The following is a 27,444-nucleotide window of genomic DNA, read 5'->3' on the forward strand; positions in this document are numbered from 1 at the left end:
GCAAAGTTCAGAGCGAGCAAGGGAGGGAGACTGTGATGCCTCCATCCGAGATGGCAACCTCACTAGTGGATCACAACGTGGCTGGAAGCCTGAATCGGCGGGATACGATGGCGATCTTTTTGGAGCGAGAGGAAAGGAGAGAGAAGAGTTGCGGGCGTAATTTGCAGGAGGAAGTGGGTGTACCCCACGGCAGGGAGCCCAAGGAAGAAGGGCTGGTAGGCAACGGAGAGCGTCCCGTAGCTCCGGAAGCAGCCTAGAGACGCGCCGGGAAGAGGCGCAGATGCTGCCTTGTAATCCCCAAGCCAACTGCGTGCGCCACCTTTAGTTTTATGTGCGCTCCGCGCTTTGGGCATCTCCGTGTGATCGCGACCCTGTCCTTTCCACCTGGCGCCCTTGCTGCTTTCTGGCTCTTTAGCAACCGGCTTCATGTTTGGAGCACTGCCGCTGTTTGGAGCTCCAAACGGCGGCGGAAGTTCCAAATGCGGAAGCTCCAAACATGACGTTGGGCGATCTTTTTATTTTGGTCCGCGCAAGTTCAGAGCGAGCATGAGAGGGAGACCGCGATGGCTTGCTAAAGAGCCAGAAAGCAGCAAGGGCGCCAGGTGGAAAGGACAGGGTCGCAATCACACGGAGATGCCCAAAGCGCGGAGCGCACATAACCAAAGGCGGCGCACGCAGTTGGCTTGGGGACTACAAGGCAGCATCTGCGCCTCTTCCCGGGCGCGTCTCTAGGCTGCTTCCGGAGCTATGGGACGCTCCGTTGCCTACCAGCCCTTCTTCCTTGGGCTCCCTGCCGTGGGTACACCCACTTCCTCCTGCAAATTACGCCGCAACTCTTCTCTCCCTTCTCTCGCTCCAAAAAGATCGCCATCGTATCCCGCCAATTCGGGCTTCCAGCCACGCAGTGATCCACTAGTGAGGTTGCCATCTCGGATGGAGGCATCGCAGTCTCCCTCCCCTTGCTCGCTCTGAACTTCGCGGACCAAAATAAAAAGATCGCCTGCCGTCATGTTTGAGCTGCCACTCCGCGCTTGGAGCTCCAAATGGCGGCGGCACTTGAAACACGGAAGCGGCAGCTCCAAACGTGGCGGCGTAATGGGCAGAAGGGAAAGCAACAGCGGCGGGTGCCAAAGGTGTCTGCAGCAAAGGTGGGAGTAGGGAGCTCTCTGTGCTTGGCCATGATCGCCTGTTAGGAGCGGCTGTTGGCGAGGATGCAAGGGGGAATTAAGTCACCCCCGAAAAGACGGCCTAGCCGTTTTTCGGGCTCAAAAAAATAAGGCCCGGCCTTATTATGTGAGAAACACGGTATTTGGATTACTTGATGATTTCTGGATTTTTGGTTATTGTATTTGAATGACTAAAATCAATCGGGTGGTTGTTTAAAACTGTTTAAAATGGCTCCACTTTTAGAAGAACTGAAAATGGAACTTTAAAAGTACAAAGAAGATGCACAAGAAGGGAGAGGTTCTTTTGGCTTTGTATTTCAGTTTTTAGAAATGGAGATTTAGAACTATGAGAAACAATAAGAAATGCCTGCAGAACAAGAAAATTGCGACAAGGAAGAAGCCATCTTTAATGAACAAGTAATCTTAGGTAGGGGGAAAAAAGGAAAGGGGGAAAAGAGAATGGAAAGCTTAAGATTGGGAAAAACAACTCCAAAAAAAATAGAGTGAAAAATAAGTATAAAATCAGAAAGCAACAGAAGAGGGAAATGCAGAAGAGAGAATTAGAAGTAGAGAGACAAGGGGGTAAAAAGGGGAGGGAGAAGAAGAGAGGGAAGAAAGAAAGGAAAAGAAGTTATAAAGGACAGAAACGAAATATAGAGAAACAGGGCCTATTTAGAGATAATGGGTGAAAAAATAATGGAAAAAGGGATTCTGCAAAGGTACATAAGATAGTATTGTTATATTAGAAACATAATTTTAGAAAATATGAAACAATGTATGATTAAAATGTTTGATAAAATAGCTATCATAATTCAGTGGAATGCTTGTCAATAAATAATTGTAACAAAATGAATATTTAATTATTTACAAAACATGTGAAGAGAAATAAGGGAAAAATTAATTATGGAGATTATATGTGTCTTTAAGGAAGTATATTTAATTGAAAAGAAGTGTTAAAGATGTTAAGTTTTTAATGATTATTAATGATAGAACTGAATTGGAATGGAATGAGGGTTTATAATTACATATATTTATAATCTTTTTTTAAAAGAATATAGTGTGTATTATAAGAATGTACCAAGCAGAATTCGATTGGAAGTTATGTATTATGTATTATATTGAAGGTCATAACCTTAAGGTATATATTGAAGCTTAAATAAGAGCACTTCCAGAGGTGTCGAAATAATCACAGATATGCTAGCTGGGAATTCTGGATGTCGTCAGAATGCCAATATATTCAAAATTACAAGTTTGCAAAAGACTCTATTGGTGACTGAGCCAAATTAACCTTAACCTATTACCAGCTGTTAAAATACCACTTAAAAATGTAAACAAATACCCCACTAACTGTCAATTATTCAATTATGTTTTGCCTTTTGGCTCAAACTTTGCTTAAGGCAAATTAATGTCCTTGGTATTACTCCTATTTAGTACATGGAAGGGAGACCATCAGGGAATGCCATGACTTTAGGCTAGAGTGGAAAATGGAAACCACTTTCACATGTTGCTAAGAAAACTGCATTACTGGTCCATTTTAGTAATTTAGCCTTTTAGTTCCTTCCTATTATTCCAACTCACTTCATCTTAATTTCTGTGTTATTTCCCTACTGTTCTTATTCTTTCCCCTCCTTGCCTCACCTAACTTTTGCCACCCCATTGTACAAACTGCTGGTTGTTAAAATCCCATGGGCTGCATAATCAATGGTTCTGTATTCTTCCTGCTAGCTCTTCCTGGTTTTTCAGGAGTGTCAGCAAATGATCCACGGTTCTTCCTCTCACCTGAGCTGCTTCTTGCTCCATGATTTACCAAAGCCTTCTACTTGGGACATGGATGTGGAATGATGCAGGGAACCTACGTGCACAAAGGCAGAAAGTCACAACAAAGCACAACTCCAAAGAGATCACACAATGGTTTTCTCTAGTAGCAGGATTCAAGGCCTGCTTTAAAAAAGAACAGCAAGCATCTCAGGAAGACAGTTATTTCCCCCATTAGATCAGTGTAAGGAGCAACAAGCAAAACTGCAACAATTTATATTTTAGCAGAAGTATCTTTCACAATTATGTTAAGATTGGCCAATCTTTGGTCATTTTAATCTCTTTGATTATTATTTTTTGAGGTTAGAATTTCATTAAAAATCCAAGGCTGCTGATTTGCATACAGTACAATCTTAAACACGTAGGTTTAGAAGTGTCACCGAACTCAGTGGGAAAGTATTTAAAGGAGTAAGCCACAATTGCTTTACATAATTGAAAAAACCTGGCAGAGCACATCCTTATCACACAACTAAACCAACAAGTTTACTGTGCCTCTCATTTTCCCTGATCTGTGCGTAGCCACAGCCCAGAACAACTGGAAGGATACCCAGCGCTGAGCATTCAAAACCAACCTGATCATTGGGAAATGCTGAAAGCCAAGATCAAGATAACCTTTTAGATTTTTAAAAGCCGCATATGCTTGGCTTAACACCATATACTTCCAACCGAACTTTTCTTTTTCTATATCTACATGAAAGTTACTCGGAACCGCAAGACGAAGAACAGAAGGAGCCAGATCTTACCTAAGGAGCCACAGAGTGGTGACTGTGCCTGTCCTCCAGGCAGCAGTGGGTGGCGCAAGCTGAACACAGGGGAGCTACTACAAAACAAGAGCAAGAAGCGAAGATTGGATCAAAAGAGGGACCACGTTTCGGGTCGTTGCATACAGGAAGACAGTACAATAACCTGATTGTTATAGGACTAACAGCCAGGATTTGCATCAATAAGCAACAAATCTCCCTAAAATAGTTCTGTCCCCCTGCCGATAGATAGATAGATAGATAGATAGATAGATAGATAGATAGATAGATAGATAGATAGTAGCTAAAGAGAAACAGCAAATTTGGACGGCAATTGGATGCTTAGAGGTAAATACCTGTGATGGGAGAAGGTGAGAAAGCAGAAGGGATGCAAAAACTCAAGAAGGAATTATACAATCGTAACATTACTACACACGCATATATAAATATGACATATGTCTATATAAGGTGAAGAGTCAATCAGTTCATTCATTTGGTGGATAAAGTGAATGTGTATTTACTGACTTGCAGAAACAAGTTATTCTAATTTGCTGCCTACAGGCATTCCCATAACTTGCAAATGAGAGGAGAACTGTGCCAGAGATCTAAATAAGATCAAAGGTTTTCTCCACAAAAAAAAAAAATTATCAGCCTGAAGCAATTTGGGAACTGCAGCGTTGGCCAAGAATCTTTCCTCTAAGCATGCAACTCAATCCAGGCATATCAAGGAGGCTCTCCTGATCAAGAGTTAGATCCTGTGAGAACAAGTAGCACTCTACTCTTACTTCAGAACAGCCCAAGGTCAGTTTTTCCCCCTGGAGCAAAGGCAGGTTCTACAGCAACATGACAAGGCATCAATAACATACACAGTGAGTGAGTTCTCCCCACCCTAAGAGCAGGAATAACTCCTTCCAGATCCAAGTTTACTTGAAGAGACTTCTAGCAGGTAAAAAGGCCCGGGGGCAAGCATCAAACTATCAACAGGAAAGTCAAGTTTTGGAACCCTGGATTCGTGCCACTTCTGAAGTAACAAATCAAGCTCTGAAATAGCCACAACTCAAAAGTTACTTGGACAGATTACAAAAGGAGGATTGTCTTTATTAAAGGTTTCAACAGGTGATCCGGGGACCAAGAGCATTGATGGCGCAGTGGTTAGAGTGCAGTACTGCAGGCCACTTCTGCTGACTACTGGCTGCCTGCAATTTGGCAGTTCAAATCCCACCAGGCTCAAGGTCAACTCAGCCTTCCATCCTTCCGAGGTGGATAAAATGAGGACCCAGATTGTTGGGGGCAATATGCTGACGCTGTAAACCGCTTAGAGAGGGCTGTAAAGCATTGTAAAGTAGTATATAAGTCTAAGTGCTATTGCTATTGCTAATAGTGCATGGAGTACTTGGCACAGTACTAAAAGATTTGGAAATCTAATCAGATTTTAGGTATTTTAGTCCTTTTAATTTAAAAGCTGTTATACATTTAACCTCAGAAATTCACAAGCACCATTTGCAATATGCAATGCATGTTTCCAGAGTCTAACACAGTATTTGGATTAGATTGGTAATAGAGCAACAACCCTGCACTGGGGTGTGTGTGTGTATGTATATATATGTGTGTGTGTGTATATACGTATGTATGTATATATATATGGTATTCAGCTTTGTTTGGGTATTTTCCCACGTCATTATAGTTGTGCTTTTAAAGTTGTAGCAACGTTTCGGCAGAATCTCATCTGCCATCATCAGGCTTCTGTATTGTGTTCGTCTGTGAGTCAGACTTTCAATATATATATATTGAAAGAATATATACCTCAGAAAACACACACACACACACACACACACACACACACACACATATATAATCAATACATATACATACATACATAATCAGAACCCTTGGCAGGGGATGACAAGAACTGTTGTTTTGTTAAATTCCTTTATTTACTCCTGGGGCACAATCCATTCTCTGTGTCTTTAGAAATCCTCAATGTTGCTTCCTGATACACAGAATCCTAGCCACCCGCTACCAGCACAGAGGAAACTGGACACAGGTAACACAGGAGTAACTGCAGGTGGAAATATCAAGGACTCGCTCACCTGTTCTTCCCACTATTTGGTGTTGAGGCATCATTCAGGCCAGGGGAATCTGAAAGAGATCGGCAGCTTTACTACAAGAGCGGGGAAGGGAAAAAGCAAAGATTTCAAACTGACAATTGCACTGGTAAAAGGTCAGAAGAGAGAGGAAGCATCAGTCACCTGTACCCAGACGCAGGAAAGAAGCCTGCTCTGATCTCAGCTCAGAAAAGAGACCATTGTACCAGAATGGAGCCGTGCCAGATCACAGTAGACTTTGCTGTTGCTCTAGCTGGGATGTGGATTTGGCAAAAGGAGCAACACTGATAGTCCCCTATCAAATGCCAAATTATAGCTGTGGGGGTGTGCATGTACCCTATACACTGGTTGGCTACATACCACAGATTGCTCTGGTGAGACAGGGATTCACCATGCGGTATACCAAATAAATGAGAAAAATCCTATTTTCATGAGAAACAGAAGGGTTGGTGATATATGAACTCTGAATCTCTTGCCCCCAAGTTCTAAAAAAAATGGAAGAACCTGGATGTTAACAAGGATGAAGTAATCAATGTAAACTTCTTAGGGAAAAGATATACAGAATAATCTATAATCCCACAGATACAATGGATATTAACCACATGAAGGAAAATGCTAATTCTTTTAGTTTAATAAATTAGATGAAGCTGCTATGGAACGTTTGGGATATTTATGCCATGCTTTGGCCTTCCTGTTAGAAAACAGCCTAACAGATTATTTTCAGGTTTGGAACCCTAAGAAAAAATATACAATCTGTGATTGACTCCCTGCTCCCACTTCCCCCTAAAACTTGAGAGTCTGAATTTTTTTTTTTTTTAAAAGGAGCAACATTAGTTGTAGAGCTGCAAGGAATGTGAAAATATACAACTGAAAATTAAGCTGGTTACAGCGAAGATCTCTACACGTCCTCCTTTGTCTTCCAATGGCTTTTTCCCCCCTTCAATATCCACTTCCTCATATTCAGAGACACATTAACTTAATATGCCTGCCTACTATCTCATTTTACATAACCTGCCCTGCATGATAGCAGCTCCTGCATTACAAGGCAGGAAAGGCCCGGTAGTTGTGAAGAGACAAATGGTTCTCTCATGAAGATTTTTTTTTTTTTTTAATAAGGCCCAGGAGTGGTGGTGGATGGACATATTATCTTCTTACCTTGAACTCTTGGCAGCTCCTTTGGACACACAAAATCTGGCTTTACTACCTCAAAGCACAGAAACAATTCAGCCAGAAATACTCCGACGTTGACCTGGGGAAGCAAAGCAGGAAGTGAGTCAAGGCCCACTTTTTTTCTCCCTTGGCTTGAATTTGAGCAGGAAGGAAGCCCTGGAGTCTCTGCCCTACAGCAGCACAGCCATTCTCCGAAGGCAACAAGCAAACAGGGTAACAATTCCATCGTTGCACCCAAATCTCTTTTTTTCCTTCCGGCACCACTCCAACCTCTACCTTAAGAGGGCCTTGTTGTTTCTGCTCCATCAGCTTTTAGTTAATGTGGCTTGAGACATCAGCCAAGACTTATTATTAAGGCAAGGCAGGCTGAGTGCCAGTAGAAAACAACAATCCCTCCTTGCTCCACAGGAGGAACTTCTCTGGATGTGGAGCTAAACTTCCCCACTGTGCCAGGACAGCCATTTGCTCCTCTTCCTTCAATTAGACAAGACTCCTTCCTGCACCCTTCTGACTCTCCCCGTAGCAGAGCCTGCTGTTCTCCAGCCAGTCCCAGGACTCACCCTTAGCAGTGGTGGCATGTAGAGCAGGTCCTCCAAGGAGAGGAAACAGGAACCACCCAAATAATCTGAAGAAAAGCCCTGGATAAGCTGCAGGTTATACAAGCTGTCTGCCACCGACATTGTCTCCTTCAGGCACACGTCTACCAGGAAGCACACAAGGAGGTTAGTAGCCAAAGGGACGAGGGCCATTCATAGTGACTCTGAAGGGCTGTCCCATCCTTCCACTCAGTTGCTCACCTTCAAGGCGTATGAGCTGCGGGCAATAGTAGTGGATTGTGGCAGCAATGGCCCCTCCGCTGGCCAGGTCCTTTATTCCTGTGATGGCAGGGAAACATGGTGTCTGTTTGGGCAATGCTTTATCCTTCCGATAGCGGATCTGGGCAGGACAAGGGGGGAAAAAATGCAAGGAGAATTCAAAGCCACGATAGTGGGGTTTAGCTCCATGTGCCAGAGAAGCTGGAACAATCCCCCCCCCCCGCCTCCATGCCCAATGTTCGAAGCTCCTCTGGTCCCATGCAGCGGCCCTTGCAAACGCTACCAGGCAGAGCTCCCAGTGGGTAAAGGACCAACTGAAATCAACCCCTGCTCCCTCAAATACAGTCCTCCCCTCCTCTGGATGCCAAGAGCAAACTGCATGCAGGGAAGGAGACATGATATAAAAGCAGGGAGGGATGGGCAAGCAAGAACTTTGCAGCAGCCCCTCCCTCGAAAGGCAACAGAGACAGAAAGCATGAAGGAGGACGCAGCCATTACTGGGAAAAAGAGGAAGGTCATTTCAGGAACACTTCTGAATGGTCCTAGAGAACAAGACTCCTTTCCCACTATTTAGTCCAAGGGAGGCCAGATCCCAGGCTTTGTCCCACAGGCTAGAGCAGCCTTTTGCAAGCAGATGCCCTACATCTGCATAACACTAAAACTCCCCAAATTCCCAGGTAGCCTGGCTAACCATCAGAGTGACTCTAGGCTGAGGGACAGGGTGGGCTGTAACTCCGCAAAGTCCAACCGGGAAGATCGGCTTTGGAGATAAGGGAAAGGCAGAAGATCCAGTTGTCAGTTCCTCCATCAACACCACCCGCTTAGAAAATTATAAACTATCCTTTACCATTCTGTATATGCTTGTCCTCAACCCAGGACACAGCACACAAGACAACAAAGGCAGCACTCCCAGCAGAGACACACACAGAGCAGGGCAGGCCACACATCAAGAGTGCACATGGCAAGGAGGGCAAGGAAGGAAGGAAGGAGGGAGGGGGAAGGAGGGAGGGGAGGAGGGAAGGACACAGACAGGCAGACACAGATACTGAACAGGCCAGCAAAGAGGAGAGATAAAAGGAAGCAAATGGGACACCTCCATTCCTGCTGAAATGAGCTGGAGGGAGGATCAACAGGAACTGCTGGGTGGCATCTAAGAATTGGCCAGGCTCAGCAAGCTTTGGAGAACAACCTCCTGCTCTCCATAACCTGCAGAATCAAGGAATTCAGAAAAGAAATCCTTCTTCTAGCCTGTTTTCTAGATATCTCCTCCAGGAAAGAAGATGGGGAGAAACTAGAGACATCTCCTCTGGCTACCAAGGACAAAAGGGGTCATAGTGCAGGTGTGGGGTGGGAGCTAGAGTATGCCGAGATTAAACCAATGAACACAATACACCTGTAGGTGATCTTCTTATAATTTGATTGTATCTTATAATTCTGGAGAGAATACATTGTATTGAGTAATACATGTATTGAGTAATATGGCATCTCACTGACAATGAAAATGTACCCCCCCCCAAATCCCCAAGTTTCTAAATTCCTAAAGAGATGCAAGATCATTACAGTCTTCAGTCCCAAGGAGGACATAAGGCCAACAGCCATGGTGCCATGAACATCTGCATCCGATAAAGGAAGCTGTGGGTTGGTTTGGCCGCAGCTGGAAAAAAAAATGGCAGGAGGGTACAAGGGAAAGCTCGCCTCTTGAGAAACCCAAGCAGGTTGGGGGCTGAATGGGGGAAAGGGGCAGACCCATTGCAGCAGGAACAGCCAGAAGTTCAAGAACAGCAACCCAAGTGGATGGCAATAGTGGTGCAAGGTGGGTGGGCAGGTGAGCACGCCGATGGATACATTACCACAGGAGGCTTATTCCCCGACTCCTTCAAACAAAAAGCGATGGCATGCTGGATGCAACAGCAAAGAAAAGAGAGAGCCTGATCAATGCACCCACCAGGAGGGAGAAAGAAGGGAAGGGTTGCTGCCTTGCAAGGCTGGGGGAGGGAGTCCCTGATGTGGGGAAGGGCCACCAATACTTAACTTAGGCCTGAACTAGAGGAATGCTTCCCGGCATGCACTTGGAATCTTCAGAACCCCTATGCCTTCTGGATCACCCCCACCTCTCCTAAATACCAACACACTGGATCTCAACAGACCTTGGGGAAGACTATCCCCTACTGTTTTTCAAACTTAGCAACTTGTAAGACGTGTGGACTTCAACCCCCGGAATTGCTGGCTGGGGAATTCTGGGAATTGAAGTCCACACGTCTTAAAAGTTTTCAAATGAGAAAAAGACTGCTCTAAGCCTTTATTTAGCTGCACCAAGTACAGCAGGACAGCAAGCAAAGGGTGGGGCGAGGGGGCAGAAGGCAACACAGAGGGAAAAAGGGATAAAGACATGCCAGGTAACTAGCATGCGGTTCCTACTGGCAGCTCCAAGCATGAACTGCCCTGCTCTGGCTGTCTCTTAACCCCTCCCTATAAATAACAAGTGGGCTTTCTGTTGATTTCTGAAACCAGTGCATTAAACTCCCCACCCGAATGTAACCCCAAGAAGGCTGTGTAATCAAGGTAGAAAATGAAGGCACATAGGAAATCCACCCTATATGATATGCAATGAATAACCTGGTCCTCCAGGGCCCCCAGAGAGGAGGACACAGGGAGCTAAGAGAGACCAAAGCAGGTACAGATTGTAAATGGAAGGAGGAGGGTTAGAGAACAAAGGATGCTGGGATATACCAACATCCCAGCAGCTGGAGTCTCCTATGGGAACTCTCTGACTCTGGTAGGGCAAACAGGCATCCCATCTACCCCCATTGTCTCAGTTTAGGAGATTGGTGCCTGTCGAAACAGACCGACCAAGTCACCCAAAATCTTCTCCAAGGGAAGCTCTAGATAAGGGACCTCTGTCCCAGGGTCCTAAACCCCCCAGCATCCTTTGCTCTGGGTCCCCCTGGCATGCAGCACAGGAGCCAAGGCAGCAGGGAGATAATAAATAAAACCACCCACTTACAGGAACCAGTTTCCAGTACCACCTGGTGGGACACTGAAGCAGAGGAAGGAGAGAGACCAGAGGGAGAAGAGGAGAGAGATGCAGAAAAAGACAGCTCGGTCACATACCACAACTCGGACTGTATTCAGCACAGGCAACCAAAGAGCTGGGACGGGGGCACTGAGCCCACCAGGAATGGAAACGGGGTTGCCCCTCATCTACTCCCCATTGCTCAACAGTTCAGTCCAGCAGAACCCACCCGCCCCACTGAACAGCTTGGGGGGGGGGAATAAATGATCAGCATTTTCTGGCAGTCAAGTGGGCCACCCACTAGGCAAGAGAGGAAGTTAGACAGGAAGTTGGCTTTACAAATGGGCAGGTGAGAGAGACAGAGAGAGAGAGACCCCTCCCAAGAAGAAGGATGGCAGTGGCAGGACGCAAACTCTATCCCCTAAGGCAGGGGTCTTCAACCTTGGCAACTTTAAGACTTGTGGACTTCAACTCCCAGAATTCCTCAGCCAGCAAAAGCTGGCTGAGGAATTCTGGGAGTTGAAGTCCACAAGTCTTAAAGTTGCCAAGGTTGGAGACCCCTGCTCTAAGGCAATGGTGAGGGGACAGCTTGTAAACATAACAAAGCCAGTGTGGGGAAAGCTCTTTCGATGATGAACGCAGCAGTGCCCCTTATTGCTGCCCCCCGCAGGTTAAACCAGAGTCTGAATGCCACTCTCACCACCCCTCCCCTGTTTCTCTCAGGAGGGCAGCCATAGCAGCAAAGCTCCCACACCTTGGGGCCACTACAGGATGCTGGAGTCTGGCCATCAGTTCCAGGAGCTGGACGCTGAGAGGATTCCTGTTCTGCAGTCTGTTGTATCTTGTGAATTATCTGCAGGGCGGCAAACAAGGAATCATGTGCAAGCACGCAACACAAAGATACGGCCAGATACGGCTTCCTTCCCACCTCACCCCCCTTTTCTCCTTGTTCTGGTCCTAAACCATGGGCCCTTGTGGGTTTGGCTGATTTTAGTCCATCCACATTTTCCTCATCATCTTTCTCATGAGGACATGACAGTTCGTTTATGACGGCCCTGAAAATAGTGACTGGCGACCATTTGCAGCTAGCTATGGCCTTTGCAGCATCCCCATGATCATGTGGTCAAAATTCTGATGCTCGGCAACGGATTCATATTTATGACCGTTGCTGTGTCCCAAGGTCATGTGATCCCCTTTTGTGACCTTCTGACAAGCAAAATCAATGGGGGAAGCCAGATTCATTTAGCAACCGGGTTACCAACTTATCAATTGCAGTGATTCACTTAACAGCTGTGGCCAGAAAAGTCATAAAATGGGTCAAAACAAGAAATGTTTCACTTAACAGAAATGTTGGGCTTAATTATGGTCTCAAGTCGAGGATTAGCTGTATTTTTTCCCCTTTCCTCTACCCTTGAGATGAAGTGCAGTCTTCTGCCACTATACCTTGCCTTGCTCTTATAGCAGGGGTCTCCAACCTTGGCAACTTTAAGACGTGCAGCCTTCAACTCCCAGAATTCCTCAGCCAGCTTTTGCTGGCTAAGGAATTCCGGGAGTTGAAGTCCACAAGTCTTAAAGTTGCCAAGGTTGGAGACCCTGGTCTTATAGCCTTCACAATTCCAACCACACTTAACTCAGTACTGTATTTCACATGTCATCAGTAGTGTGTACTTGAGTGAAGGAGGCAGATTTTTTTTTTTTTAATCTGGCCTCTGTCATATGGATTAGTGTGTGCAAAAAATGGGATATCCCTATGCATAAGCTCCTTGGATGCAGATAAAAGAGAGAGAGACACTGTAAATGAATGAACATTTAATACCATATCTATCCAGCGTAGCAGTTTCTGGTCCCAGGAGACGGCTGCTGGCTCAATGCCCAATGCAACACTTAATGAGCTGGTGGCTTCCAATGCAAATGCTGTCATCAGAGAGTCAATTAATGCCAGGTGTGCCCCCTACAAGTCAAGCAGAAAGAAAAAATAGAGAAAGGCGTAATCAGAAAAACTATATTACTCATAAGGGCATCCGTACCCCACAAATGGGAGTCACCTACGCACACATCTGGCACTATCTTCTAGAAATAACACATCAATGGTACTATCTACCCCATCATGTGTACTATCTGACTAGTACCAATGATGGGGTAGATAGAAGCAAGCTTAATCTCTCATTACCACACTGATCTTCCATATCTCAACTAAATGTAAATCAGGAGCAGGAATAGTCTTCAAATGCTTATCACTCAATAGATTCTAAATTTTCAGACTCTAATTCAACAATACATTCACATTTCTGACCCTTATTTCTTTTTCCAAATTCCCTACTTACAACCATATAAAATATGAAACCAAAAGAGTATCAACATACAGCAGATGCAAAACCAGATTCTCTCACTCTTCCAACTTACTGTACTTTCAACAATAAAGGTTGAAAACCCAATCTTTGCCATACACTGCCTGGTATGTCCGATATATTTGAAAAATATTTTTTTGTCAAATTATTTGTCTTAAAGTCATATGGTTTAAGCAAGTCACCCAAAACTATCTGAATAGAATTTTACATAAATAAAAATTAACTCTGAGATAAGGAACTACAAATATGCTTGGAAATTTAATAATTAGAACAGTTTAGGAACATCAAATATGACTAACACATCAGGGACAGATTGCAAAGAACCAAACCTTGGCAAAAGTATGGCAACAACCCAATCCTTTCTGTTTGACTTGAATAAGTTAATTTCCACCTTAATCCCACCTCTACCTATAGCTAGGTTGGCCATTTTAAGATTTTAATACTGTTAAGAAAAAAACCTGGGTAAAACCATTAGGTATGCCATCTGCCAATCCTCCAGAATCTTGAATATAAAATCTCTCAACATTGCTCAACAAAACTTCAGATCCAGAAGTAACAACTCTTCAAAGCCTCATTGAAAACATAATAACCAAATAACCTAATTGCCAAAGACATTTTACTAAGGGAAAAAGTGAAAGGCTCGTAATCATTGGTGGGATAATTCCCAGATTTTTATTTTTGCTGCTTACTGCCACTCTAGAGTAAACAAATTCAATATTACTCAAATATTACAGCTCCTGTCATTAAAACATCCACTACAATATCTATACGATGTAGACTTTAGACAAGTTTGCTGCCTGTAAACCTAGTAGCATAGCATCAACAATAAATGGAAACTTGTCCAAATAAAGCATTTACTCAGAGAATTTAATTGGTTACAGTGATTTCTACTTGTTCAATTTCTCTTCACTTCAGCTTTGCAAAGTTTATTTGTTCCCCATTACTGCCTCAAGTTGGTAATTTTTAAAAAATGGGCATGAATTTTAAATTTGAATTTTACTGTGGAATAATAGGACAATTATCAATTACATTTCCAATTCACAGAGGTTCAGGAAGTACAAAATAGATATGCTCAAATTAAAATTTGAACTGAGCTACCGTAATTTCTAAGCCACCCTTCAATGTTGAGTTAAAAAGGAAAGCAAGAGACTCAACTGCACTTACTTTTAAGAGAAGCAGAAAACAAATTTATACCTACAGAAATGCCTACATCTAGCACTTACGAGAGAAGTTTCTACAGTTGCAATATGATAACAAGAATAAAATAGCAGGGTCCTGGTTCACCCCATGTTCACATGATTAGCTTAATGTAACAACAGAATAAGACAACAAAGGTCTACTTGCTCATACCAAATATTTTTATTCTTTTCACCCAAAAAAGCTTTCTACATATAGGGAAAGACTAGGCTTTATTCTTCCCTCTGCAAATCTAATTTTCCAAGAAAACCTTTCTAAAAAATAGGAAACAGGATAGTCTTAAAAGTGGGAAGCATTTTATTATTTTATTCTCCTGATTGTGTGCATCTTTGAATAGTTTTGTTCAAAGAGCCTGGCTGAAGTCAATCTGAATTTGTAGCTGGTGTGACTTTATCCCATAACCCAAGTCCTAGATGCAAACCAAGGATCAAATGAGTAAGCTCTCCCTAACAAGGGGGACTCTGAACTAGTGTTCACACGTGTGTGTGTGTGTGTGTGTATTTGTGTGTGTGTATTTGTGTGTGCGCGTGCGCACATGTGTATATCTGTGTCTGTGTTGGGGGGGGGAGCAAGAAAATGCCAAGAAAAGAGTCATGTTGGGAAAGGTGAGGAAGAAAAGGCTGATGGGGGAAAAAGAGAACTGGGGTAAGAAGAGGAAGGACATCATAAGGCAGATGATGTGTTTCTTATCTATAGGTTTAAATTTTACATATGTGAAACCAGCCAGATGAGTATTGTGTAAATATTTTCTCAAAACAATATATATACAATTCCTCTCTCTGAGGATCGTAGATCTGGACAATGAAATCCTGTACGTATTTCTTCATTATTATCTCTGTTTCAGACACAGTCCCAGCCAGTGAACCTGGGAATTTAAGCAATATAAATCCTATCGAGACAGGTTCACTAAGAGGGTGGCACCGAGGAAGATCTCTGTTGATTAAAGGCCAACAAAACATCCAGTTGGATGCTAAGTCTTGGAAGTGAGCTGTTTGAGTGCAGAACATTCCTTACCTACTGATTAAACCCACTTCTTGTAGAACGGGACTAGTTTCTTCTGCCCAGGACTTTTTAGCAGAAACAAGACCCAATTTATATAGTGGGAACTCTCATATATAAGAATATGCAAGAGAAGATTGAGAGTCAAAGACTGGATAGGTCTAACCGCCTCCTAGGACTCAAACTTGGAAGGTTTGAGATTTGATAAATTAATGAAAAATGGGGCAATTCATGATTATTATTCATAAGAGCTATACATTACCTCCAGTATTGGGAGGCCATGTGCAATGGGCTACTGGTTCCTCAGAAAATAAGCAGAGAATATTATTCATTCCTGCCCAGCTTATAGATTTCAGGGGCCTCTGGTTGGATTAGAATGGCATTTGGGTTTTATATTTTAATCCACTAGAGCATGTGCATTCGGTGGATGCCTGGCAGCAACTAGATCTTAGAAGCCAGAATTTTGTAATATTTTCTGAGCAGAAAAAAAGGCACTTGAACTTTGAGTTGTATGCTAATGACAACATTCTAAAATGGGAGTGGAGCCAGAACAAAGTAGGTAAGACAAGAAAAAAATCAATTTCATAGCATCTCTCTTGTATCACAATAAAAATTACAGTTCAAAAACAACTCCTGATATTGCTTTGAGGACTGTTGCAAAATTATTTGGCCCTGAAGTTACAGCTGATTCCTCTTCAGTAAGCAAAAATAAGGAAAGGGTTACATTTGAATTGCTAAGTACATTTATACCACATTCAGACTTTCCTAAGATGTTAAACACTACAGCAGAAAGCACTTCAGCAGCAAAAAATAAATAAATAAATTCACCAGGTAATTAATAAACCCTGGGAGAGAGTTAATTGGAAGGAGGAAGAAAGCAGAGAAGAAGCACCTTAAGCCTGAAGGAAAACCTGAAATCAAGTTCTCTTTTTCTTCATGGCAAAGCTGTTTTTAAACAAACCTTAAGCGATTGGATGCAAGATAATATACATTGTAAAAGGCTGCTCCCTAGTTACTTCTTTGCCTCCCCCACCCCCACCCCACCCCCAAGGAAAAGGCACAAAACCTAGACCAAGCCAAGCTCTACAGGCCTGACTACACGATAAAACAGGACAAATACATAAAAACTGTGTCACACAGGCCAAGGGAGTAGAATAATGGCCATTTTCAACTCTCAAGTGACATCTTTTGTGACACATTTTTGTTGGCAATGAGCCAATGTGATTCCCTTGAAAGAGTTGCTGATTCACAGCTTTGTCATCCCATCTTTGAAGATGATTCCAGAATTGCAGGGCACACAAGCCTGATAATTCTGGGGGGGGAAAGACACAGCTACATTAATGAGTAACAATTTGTATTGACTTGCTTTTGTTTTCCACAGCATTTATTCCGAATCAAATCCAAAGCAAAGCACTGGAGAGAGAGACCATTCCCCAAATCTCATCAGAATTAAGACTCACCCCATAATTTCTTCAAACTTCATCCACTGCTAGCAAATCTCACAACAGAAGGGCATCCCCTGAGCAGTTAATTGCAGCTCCCATCCCTGTTTCCACTCTTGAAATCCCAAAGCAAAATCAATTATCAATCTGTGAGATCAACTCAGGGCTAACCAATCCTACTGGACACCTGCTGATAGGATCTCAACAGATGGGATGCTCATCTCTTCCACATACTGGACGCCAGCCAGAAGAATTACAATTGTTGGCACATGGAGGTGGTGAACAGATATCCCCATTCTCATAGATGTTAGTAAGTTTATCAGGGTGCAATCCTGGCATTGACCAGAAAACTTGAGAGAAGTTACTCTTTTGGTGGTACTTTGTCATCAATGATCAGGTCGAAGAAGAGAATTTTAGTAATCTACAATGCTTCCAGCTTTTTCAGAACCAAGTCCTGAACATTTTGTAACTTTTATAGAGATGCCTTCTACTGTTGTTGTCTTTGACATATCTATTTCCTTTCATTTTGTTAAAAAAAATCTTGTGTCCACACATATATGGAGGTTATAGGTCACACCCAAAGGTGCTTTTCTAAAAGACAAAGAACTGAAGAAGCTTCTTGGATGAGATGTGAAATGTTTTCAAAGAAAAAAAAAACCAGGAAAATCCAGCTGCCTTTTGGAAAAGCACCTAGGGGACTTATGTCCACACATAGCACTAAAATAGAAAGGGAAGGGAAGAGAGATCATTCCCACCAGTCTTATAAAGATAGAAAGGAGATAGAGTCACTTTTCCTTCACTCCTGATTTGGGCAGCAATAAAGGAAAAAAAGACATTTATTCCCTCTTGTATTTTTCTCTACACATTCTAGCCATAATGGGAATTAGCAGAATGTTGCCCACATTAAACATAATCTGAATTGTCATATATATTTTCTTATTAAACAGAGGTGTTTGATTTATCTTTCCTATATGAGGATGTACATATCTGTCAACTCCAGCCATCCATCTTAGCTCTTACGTATATCAGACTTTGAAATATGATGGATGCAGGAAGCTGGAGCAAGATCCTCAACCCTAACAAGTACTTTAAGCCCTGGGGGGGAAATTACTTCTGGGGTGGCTCTAGCCACACCTTCATGTTTCCCACCCAGAAAAAGAGGAGAGAAGGGGTTCCCACGGGGTGGCTGAGATCTTAACATGCAAAGGCCCCACCCTGAAGCTGAGGCACAACATGGGACACTCCTAATATTCAGCAGTGGGGGGAGGGGGGAGGGGGGAGGGGTCCAGACTGGCATCCTTAGGGACTTTACTAAGACCCTCATCTAGGTTGCCATGGGAGGTTTCATACCTATAGGAGGAGGAACGCTTAATTTAAAACCTTTCTCCTCTACAACCTTTCTTCTCAAGCTTCCAGTTACTGGCTGCAACTGATGGGAGTTGTAGTTCTACACATCTGCAGGACATCTACCAGAATGCCTTTGGGAGGGGTCCTTACACAAAACCATCTGCTCCAAGATCCACTGCATGCATGGGCTCCTTTGGCAGAAGCTCCCTTTGGGAGGCATTCTCATCAATATCACAGATGAGGCTTATGTGTCCAGGTGTTATGTCCTACCTGCACAGGCCAACCCTATTCCAAATCTAAAATACTTATTTAATTTAAAAAAAGGTGCAGCTTCTTTATGATAATGTAGTGGTGGGCAGAGTTGAGGTAGAACTAAGCAAAATAAAAGCACGCTAATCCAGATTTCCGAGCTCCCGTCCCTAGACAACCCAAGAGATTTGAGTAAATTAGTAGAATTAACCCTTCAAGGAATCCTTAGTTGGTACTACCACATTTCAGTTCTCGACTACCTGCTCCAGCTAAAGATTTGGAGAACCACTCCATTCATTCATCCCCACTGCACAACTGAAAGGAAAGGCAGTCTCCTATCCTGCAGTACCGGATCAAAGTTGCTTCTGGGAGCAGAGCCACCCTCCTTCCCTCCAGACTTACCAGCTTGATTGGTTTGTGATGCAGGTCAGCTTCCTTAACAGGCTTGTCTTGAAAGGTGGGCACCAAGCCTCGGTGGGCCAAAAGTTGCAGCAAAGCAGCATTGTCCTTTGGGGGAAGGGTGCCGCCGTCAGGGCCTGGAGGCAAGGCCTGGCACCAGGCACGGCAGTAGACATCAGAAGACAGCAGCAGGCGGATGAGAGGAGGCTTCATGTGCTCCTGTTCATATTGGTCTGTATAAAAGGGCTCACGCAGTTCAGCGGGGATGTGTTCTGCAAGAGAGAAGAAGCCAGCGGTCACGCGGAAGGTATCTCCCTATAAATGTGGTGCCCATGTCTAGTTGCCTTGAAAGCTCCATTAGCTTTGGCCCCAGTTCAGTGAGCTGCAATCAGAGATGAGAACCCTGGATCTGGGCACAGCATACAGGTTCAAATCCTTCCGAAACAAAACAGGTTGCCAGGGCAGATTATCAGCCCTCCATCTAACTTCCTTCCACATAACTAATTTTTTTCTCTCCTTTCTGAAGGGCCTCCAGATATCTTGGGCTGCAATTTCCATCTTTCCCCTGGTTAGGATGATGGAGAATGATAGCTTGATACATCTGTTAAGGGATCAAAGGGAAGCTTGCTATATGAATAAAGGAGGGAAATAAACTGCACCCTTCACTGGAGTTTAGGCTTCATATACAATGACAAGTAACCAGCATCAGAGAAGAGGAAGAGCTGTGAGGTATATTGTTCTCCAGGCCTTTCAGTGTCTATTTTATCTTCCACTGTCTCCACTGATTTGTCTCCTGGGTTACAGATAGTTAGAACAAGATAGTTGTGCAGAAGGCTCTTTCTGGCCTAACTGTGAACGAAGAAGAAGAAATTGTGTAGCCTTCCAGCTGTAAAGCCCAGTCCGGTTTTTTATAATGGAGGTTGGTTTCTTTGCTCTTCTGAGCCTGGGATGAATGGGAATTGGACAGGAAGCTGCAATTTTGCTCCTGCTACACCTAGCACTCTCAGCCTGTAAATAAGACCATAAGTGAATAGCAGTACTTTTCAAATGTATGTGTACTGTACAATGTGCATTTTTGAAATATGCTTCTAGGTTCACTTTCAATATTCTTAAAGTGAGGGTTATTTTTTAATCCAATTTCAATTTATTGTGGTCTTAGACCAGTACCAGTACAGTGATATGTACCGTGTTTCTCATATAATAAGGCCGGGTCTTATTTTTTTTTGAGCCCTGAAAAAATGGCTAGGCCGTCTTTTCGGGGGTGACTTAATTTTTTCCCCCTTGCATCTTCAGGTGGGCAGCAACGGCTTGGATGTTGACCTCGGCGTTGGTGGGGCACTTCGTATCGGGGTCAACGCAGGCAGCACCATATCCGGGTGTGCAACAAAAGTACTTCCTAACGGCAAGCCCCCCCACCATTCCCCCCATTTTGCATGTTTTAATATAGGCCTTAATTTGGGGGGAGGGGCTTAATTTCATTTCATGCCTATAAAACATGCTGGGACTTCCTATTGGGGGAGGCCGTATTGTTGGAGAAACAGGGTAGTTAGATTCCATCCCTGGCATACTTTTATTCCTTTATCAGGGGTGTCAAACTCAAGGCCTGTGGGCCAGATTCGGCCTGTAGGATGTTTAGATTTGCCCGTGGGACTGCCCTGGAAACAGCAAAGGATTGGCCCGCGGTGCCTCTGCCAGCAAACCCAGAGTTTGGGAGGGGGCTGCTCCATTTTCTCTGGCAGAGCGGTTGAGCCACAGGCATCCCCAACACGAGTGACATCGAGCTGGCCACGCCCACGCAGCAACCCGAGGTCAAACACAACCCTGATGTGGTCTTCAATGGAATTGAGTTTGACACCCCTGCCTTTACTATGTCCAGGAGTACATCAGATCTTGATAGAGAAAGACAAGGGTTGGGCTCCCACCCACTAAGAAGAAGAACCTGCCTCTCATCACAAAACTTCTTTCTCCATTATAAAACCATAAAGAGATCAACAGCAACATAGAAGGAAAAGTACTGCTTTTCCCAACTCTCTTATTAAGAAGAATAAACCTGGCAGGTCTCTGAGTGTCAGGGAAAAGAATAAATCATTCCTGTTCCTAGACTAATAACCAAGAAATCATCAATCAATATATTTTACAGGATGGATACAGCAAGGAAAATATTAATGTCCATTTGTTCAGGCACAACAAGGCGTCTAGCACACACAAAGATACATGTGTGAATGCTAGCTCAACATTTCTAGATACTGGTGACTTGGCAACATCTGAGATTTGGAGCTGGAAGTTTCTCCGTCTTCATCTTCCTCGCAGAAGCTTTATCTGCAACAGCTTATCATTCTTATTTAAAATTATTCCCATATAGCAAGAAGAAAATAGAGCAGAAATAGAGCAGCAAAGAAGAGAATGGGCAGATAATTACTTAGGCAATCTACACTTAGGACTATATGATCAATATTAAATGGGATGAGTGAGGAAAAAACTGAGCTTCAAAACACCTGTCTCACACAAATGAGGTTGACACACAAACACATCCCATCAAATAATATAGTCAGAAACAACCACTGTTGTAGTATCACCTGCAACATCTGATGAAGAAAGTTACAGAGCTTATAGCTACAATGAAATAAAAGTGTTTAGGAATACTGTATCCAATTTCTAAGAACAAGTGAAGAAAGTCAGAACTTCTAATTTCACCTTTAGTTTCACCTGTTTAGTTTGCAAAAGGGGTGGTTTGCAAAAAAAAAAAAAAACAAACCAGAAAGTAGATCAGAAAGCAGGCTCATGGATACTTTTTCTTCTTTTGGGGATAGTGAAATTTCATTCCTCAGAGCCTCTGATACTCTTGACTGAGTATAAGAAAGCAAATAATAATTCATTACTCTGTGGAGGGAAAAAACTGCTAGAGCTGACATTCACATGCTCTATTGGCTACGTCCTCAAGAGGCCACGAGACTCAGGATTAGGATCTACGTGTCAGCTCCTGCCAGTAAAGCTGGCTGGATGTCCCTGAGTTAAGACAGCAGGGAAGGAGAACAGGTGGAACAGCTTCACCAGCTGATTCAGCATCACCTGATCACAGCCACCACTGCAAACTTGGCTAAAAGCCCAGCTCCTTCTAGCTGATGGAGCAGACTTACCCTAGCTAGGAGCCCACTGCACCCCCTTCCAAGGCTGCAGGGCATCCAATCTTAGGAAGAGCTAGCTTGGGGGAGAAGGCATAAATTCCCCGTTAGATATACTTCGGTTAATCAACAGTTCCTATATTGTTCCTGTATTTTCTTGAGTCGAGCTTCAGTTCAGAAGGGAATCTAACATCAAAATATACAAGTAAAGGAAGTAATGCGTTGGTACAGCATGAGAGAGGCCACAGAGCAAAATGGACCCACACCTTATTGTCCCCATAGGGCAACATTTAAGTTTACAGATAATTGATTGCACACCTACTGTTTCTCCTCATGGATCAATCATTTCCCAGCACAAGATTTGTGAAAATTTTGTGAAGCGTAAATCTGACCAAGTAGATTTCTCACTTTAAGTAAACTATTATCCTCTCTGCACCTGAAATTCACAAACCTTTCGGCAATAAAGGCTATTTATTTAGCCAACAAGAAAGCTTTTAGGATACTGCTGCCAAAGTCTTAAACTCATAAACCAAGCCCCACTCGACTGTTGCACTAACACAAAGACACCCATTTCCTTCAAGCCAGGAAGTCCTAATGTGATTCACATCCTGGGTCTTGAAGTACAGCTGCCATTGATAGAGCAGGTATCCAATTTATTGAGTAGGTTTCAGTTTCTGTACAACCCATTATCATTCAAGATGGATCCCAGATTGCCATAAGGCGACCATTTTGCAATTGGCCACTTAGCTGATTCAGAAGGTGTGGCACAAACAGTAAAGACTGGGAATTAAGACCATTTTTAAATGGCTAAGTTCCAAAGCAAATGTTCCTTAGAATTACCTTTGCCCTGACAGTGAACCAGTGGAAGATTAGTCATAATGCCAAGTATATCACAGCATGGTAGGCATGCCCAATGGCCTGGTTCACAGACAAACACTGGTCAGTTTTCTTTTTGCTCAGCTGATTATAAATCCAACCATTTTGTTTTACTGTGAGAGCCAAGCCCACTATGGCTTGCTTAACAACTCATGGCTGTAAGTCCGGACTTTGCAGACGTCCAAATAGAAGGCAGAAAACAAATTTTCTACTTTACATTGATCTCTTCAGTACAAGCAGTCCTCAGCTTATGTCCATTTGTTCAACAAAACTCAAAAGTTATAGCAGCACTGAAACAAATGGACATATGATGAACCCTCCAAGTTCCAGCCATGCAGCACCTCTATGGCCATTTGGTCATGATTCAAGCACTCGGGTGCCACTAAATATGACCTTCATCATGAGATGTAGACCTGCATAGCTGATGGGGCCATGGCAAGGGGGGGGGGGGGGACTTTGTTCTAATATGAAGACAGCAAGGGCAAAGAGTTAAATGTTCCTCCCCTCCAAACACATACAATTTCACTGCAACAGCAGGAGAGGGGAAACCTTTTCAGCCCTGAGGTTGCCACTGGCAACGGAAAACCATCAATCTTGGGCAGGATCACTCAGAGAAATTAGAAAATTCCTTCTGGAGGTGGCTAGTTTCTCATCACAGCCATTAATGGCAGAAAACCAGTGATCTAGCCTGCTAGTAAGCAGAAACACGCACAAGGGGCTTCTACAACTTCAACAGCCACTCATAGAACTGCAGGTAGACTTTGGTCTGTCCTTTCCTTCCCTATAACTTGGATAAGGCTACTAGATTGGGTTGCAAAAATTCATTGTATGCAGCAAAGGGTGTTCTACCTTATCTAAGTCTCACTTCGGACCTTCTATTCAACTCCTATCTTCAGGAGGAAATAACTCCAGCCATTACATACATATGATATATACATGTACTTCTATACATATATGTGCGCACAGACACAGACATGCCTGCAAGTAAAAAACTAAGCTATAGCAGAGTAAGTGAGGATGTTTGCCTAGAACTTGTTATCAGAATATTTGGAGAGGGTGGAAGATGTTGCTGGTTTTTAGTATGAGAAAATACTCAAAAATGTATATCAAGCACACCCTGGTGGTAATTTATTTAAGTATTCATTTTTACAGTCAAAACCCACTGTCCTTGTAAATATGATCAGAACAATTTAATTACAAGAAAAAAAGATTCTTGGTTATTGAAACCAAAGTTCCTAACAGAAGTTTTAAAAAACCCAGCCAACCCTAGTCAGATGCTTTCCAGATGTGTCAGACTGTAACTTTCCCCCTTTTGGCTGTTTTCCAGATTTTTTGGACTACACCTCCCAGACTCCACAACCAGCACACTGACCAGGAATGCTGGCAGTTTGCAGGGCTATGGGTGAATCAGGGAGGGAAGAACTGTACTAGGCATACAAGGACAGATGGCCAATGGCACAGAAGAACAGGAAGAAGCTACACTATTTAAAATAGCAAACAGCCTTTGCCCCCAAGGCATCTGAGCATCAGAGTTATTCCTATTGAGACCAGAAAGTGAGTTTCATAGATAGTTTTTATACTAAGATCCCAGGCCTGCCGAAAGACAGATAGATGAGACCAAATATCCTAAACTGTGCCAAAAATATATTGAACTATATGCCCAAAGCACAGGAATTTAATTCAAACCAGGAAGCTGTTTTGTAAAATCCCAAGTGGGAATTTTAGCAAAGCAGCCAGATTGCAGAGAAAAACAAGCAACTTAGCCACAGTTATCTACTCCTCCCCCTTGGAATGCAAAGGTCACCATTTAGGGCCACAGTCAAGGATGGGAGGCAAGCAGAAGTCTATAAAGACAAATTTAATGGACCCCAGAGATGTGCCAGGTGTAAGACAATATCCACGCTACAGAGATCTGGTTGGTCATACATACCCTGTTTCATAAGGCAGAGTTTTGCCGAATGAGATTAAAGGTCTATGCAGAGCTTTATTTCTAGACAACAAATAACCATATGCCTGGAAGCAGAATATGAGGGAAACAGCATCCTCCTATTTATGTATCCCAATAATCCTCATTATAAGCACGGAGCTATCATGCAGCTATTTGGAACACTTTTCTAAAGCTAACAACTCCTGTAAAGTCAGAACTTGAATTTGAAATTTGTATACAACCTTAGAAGCCCTCATTTCATTTTACAGTAATAATTTTCTACTTTAATTGGTATCAAGGAGTGTTTTCTATTCTGTTCCAAGGTTTCCTTTATTCATGGTAATATTACTGTGATGGTTATCATACTGCAAAAGCATTATAATGCCCACTGCCAGTTCCACACTAAGCAACTTGACACAAAAGTGCTGTGGACCATTTTTTTTGAAAGAAAACTCTGAAATCTTTCAGTCACTATGAAGAAAACAAACTTAATCTACTTTGCCAAAGAAAGAGAATAAATAATCAAAGGGTGAATTGTCAGTTTCTGGGGTGGAAACACAATCAAGGAGAGGAGTTTCAGAATAATCTTCCTTTCCCACTTTGGCTGGTAAGACATAGCAAGACTCAGATATTTTTCTACCTGCAATACCTTTATTGCTAGCTAAAAACAGATCAGGGCCTTTTTTCCCCCTATCAACCATCTCTGGACTTTCCAGTCTGCAGACCAAAGAGAAAGTGCTTACAAAGAAAATTCAGTCATTCAAGTCCAATATACGGTTAAGTCAGCAAGAAGCAAGAGAGGCAATAAGAAAGGAAAGCCTGTGAGGCAGAATGAACCTAAAGGCAGGTTCTACAATCAAAAAGCTGTAACCTCTTACTTTGTGAAAAGATATATATATGCCAAGATATATATGTGTGTGCGCCCACAATCTCAATTTTAAGCCAAGTAGTTTTTAGGCTAATAAAATATTCTTCAGGTTCTGAAGCCATGATGACAAACGCAACCCCCAAAAGACCTCCAAATCACAGTGCAAGTCAGCAGCCTTCTCAAAACTGCTGCAGAAATCATTACTACATCAGCCATGCAGTCACTATTATAATAATTAAGGGGCGATATGCATCCCTATAGTCTAAAAGAGACCGGATATCCCATCTGATAGAAAACAATGATCAACTTTGGTAGGAGAGGTTCAGTGCCTCTAGCAGTGTCTCATGGGATCCTACCTGAGAATATAATTAAGAGAATAATAATAATAATAATAATAATAATAATAATAATAATAATAATAATAATAATAATAATAATAATGGAGGATATAAGCTCCAAGCATCCATGGTCTAGTTAAAAAGACCAGGAAGAGTTTGGAAAAATACCAAGAAGAGACAAGGCAAGTGTTCAATCACGCTACCATGGCAAACACTTTCTTGAGAATTCAATGCATAATGTCCAGTCTTGACATAAAAGGCAAATTCACCAAAAGATTGATCAAGAACTTGATTCGATGAGAATATTCGGCAAGGGGAACCATATAGCGTCGAAAGGGAATAAGAGCAATAGCTTTTCAGTATGGATATTTCTCAGTAGTTTCCTCATAATAAACCTCAGATGTCCAATAAATTGATCAAACAGCCATGTAGGAAAGGTGGGCATATGGTTAAAAGAACCTAGCTCCTAACCAGCTACACTCCCAGATGTTAAGAGAATGAAGGAACAAACAAAACCACTAACAGTCTTTTTGGAGGAATCTTTAAAATATACAGCAGAGAAGAAAAAGGCAGCAGTTGCTATATTTAACAAATAAGACACAGACCTCAGAAAATCTGTTTAGTTTCTACCGTTGAAATACTCAAAACAAACATTTACCAACAAAACCTCTAAGCATGAAGAAGAAAACAGAATTAACATCATTTTTCAAGATTGAATAAATATTACTATTTAGCAAGCAGGCTTCATTGAAAACTTCTAAAGAATTCCAGTGAACATTTTAAGGATTTCATAAAGTAAAATATAATATGTAAATTGTGAGCAATGAAGACTAAATTGTTACTTAAAATCTGGGAGCTGGTATCATAAAAATTTTCATGAAATGATTCTGACCTAATAAGCACTGAGGTGCAGATAATTCAGTACCATGATAGCTGAGAAATTTGGGGATTGTGATCCCAGCATATTTAGAGGACATTTTATTTTAGACCAGGGGTGTCAAACTCAAGGCCTGCAGGCTGAATCCAGCCCATGGGGTGCTTAGATCTGGCCTGCGGGGCTGCCCTGGGAATAGTGAAGGACTGGCCTGTGGGGCCCCTTCAGCAAAAATGGAGCTCTGTTTTCGCTGGCAGAGTACCTGGGCCACCACAGGCGCCCCCAACACAAGTGATGTCAAGCTGGCCACACACCCTGGCCATGCCCTCCAAGGTCAAACACAACCCTGATGCAGCCCTCAATGAAATCGAGTTTGACACCCCTGATTTAGACCATCTCCATGTGCCTTTTGATGCTGATGAGAATCTATATTGCAGCCCAAGGCATACAGTTACCACATACAACTAAGGCACATAGATCTGTACTCATATTTCTTTACATTTTTAAAAAAACTGAGTATTCTAATAAATACCTTAACATTTTTTTTTACATTAGTGTAATGAGTCAGCAGTGTGATGTTACTTTAAACAGGATTCCACTACAGAGAGCAAGGAGTAAAGAGAGGTCTAGTTAA

General features: G+C 42.8%; 1 protein-coding gene across 6 annotated transcripts in view; it reads right to left on the reverse strand.

Moving 5' to 3' along the window:
* Positions 1-27,444, reverse strand: part of CAMSAP3 (calmodulin regulated spectrin associated protein family member 3) — a 44,359-nt gene that overhangs the window by 13,257 nt on the left and 3,658 nt on the right. Inside the window, exons 2-12 of one of the 6 annotated variants that reach the window (XM_087955617.1) lie at positions 18,809-19,077; positions 12,641-12,775; positions 11,579-11,677; positions 10,816-10,848; positions 9,662-9,709; positions 7,794-7,932; positions 7,557-7,696; positions 6,982-7,075; positions 5,812-5,860; positions 3,725-3,798; positions 2,946-3,018 (exon numbers count right to left, since the gene is read on the reverse strand). In XM_087955617.1, the coding sequence (XP_087811743.1) occupies positions 2,946-3,018; positions 3,725-3,798; positions 5,812-5,860; positions 6,982-7,075; positions 7,557-7,696; positions 7,794-7,932; positions 9,662-9,709; positions 10,816-10,848; positions 11,579-11,677; positions 12,641-12,775; positions 18,809-19,077 (1,153 nt within the window). Of the gene's footprint in view, positions 1-2,945; positions 3,019-3,724; positions 3,802-5,811; positions 5,861-6,981; positions 7,076-7,556; positions 7,697-7,793; positions 7,933-9,661; positions 9,710-10,815; positions 10,849-11,578; positions 11,678-12,640; positions 12,776-18,808; positions 19,078-27,444 lie in introns of all 6 variants that reach the window. The other 5 variants (XM_087955623.1, XM_087955619.1, XM_087955620.1 and 2 more) reach the window with 5 other exon arrangements.

The sequence above is a fragment of the Notechis scutatus genome, chromosome 2 (genome assembly GCF_049901735.1).
Source record: "Notechis scutatus isolate UNSWTSFEM ecotype Mainland chromosome 2, rNotScu1.2, whole genome shotgun sequence".
Taxonomy (NCBI): domain Eukaryota; kingdom Metazoa; phylum Chordata; class Lepidosauria; order Squamata; family Elapidae; genus Notechis; species Notechis scutatus.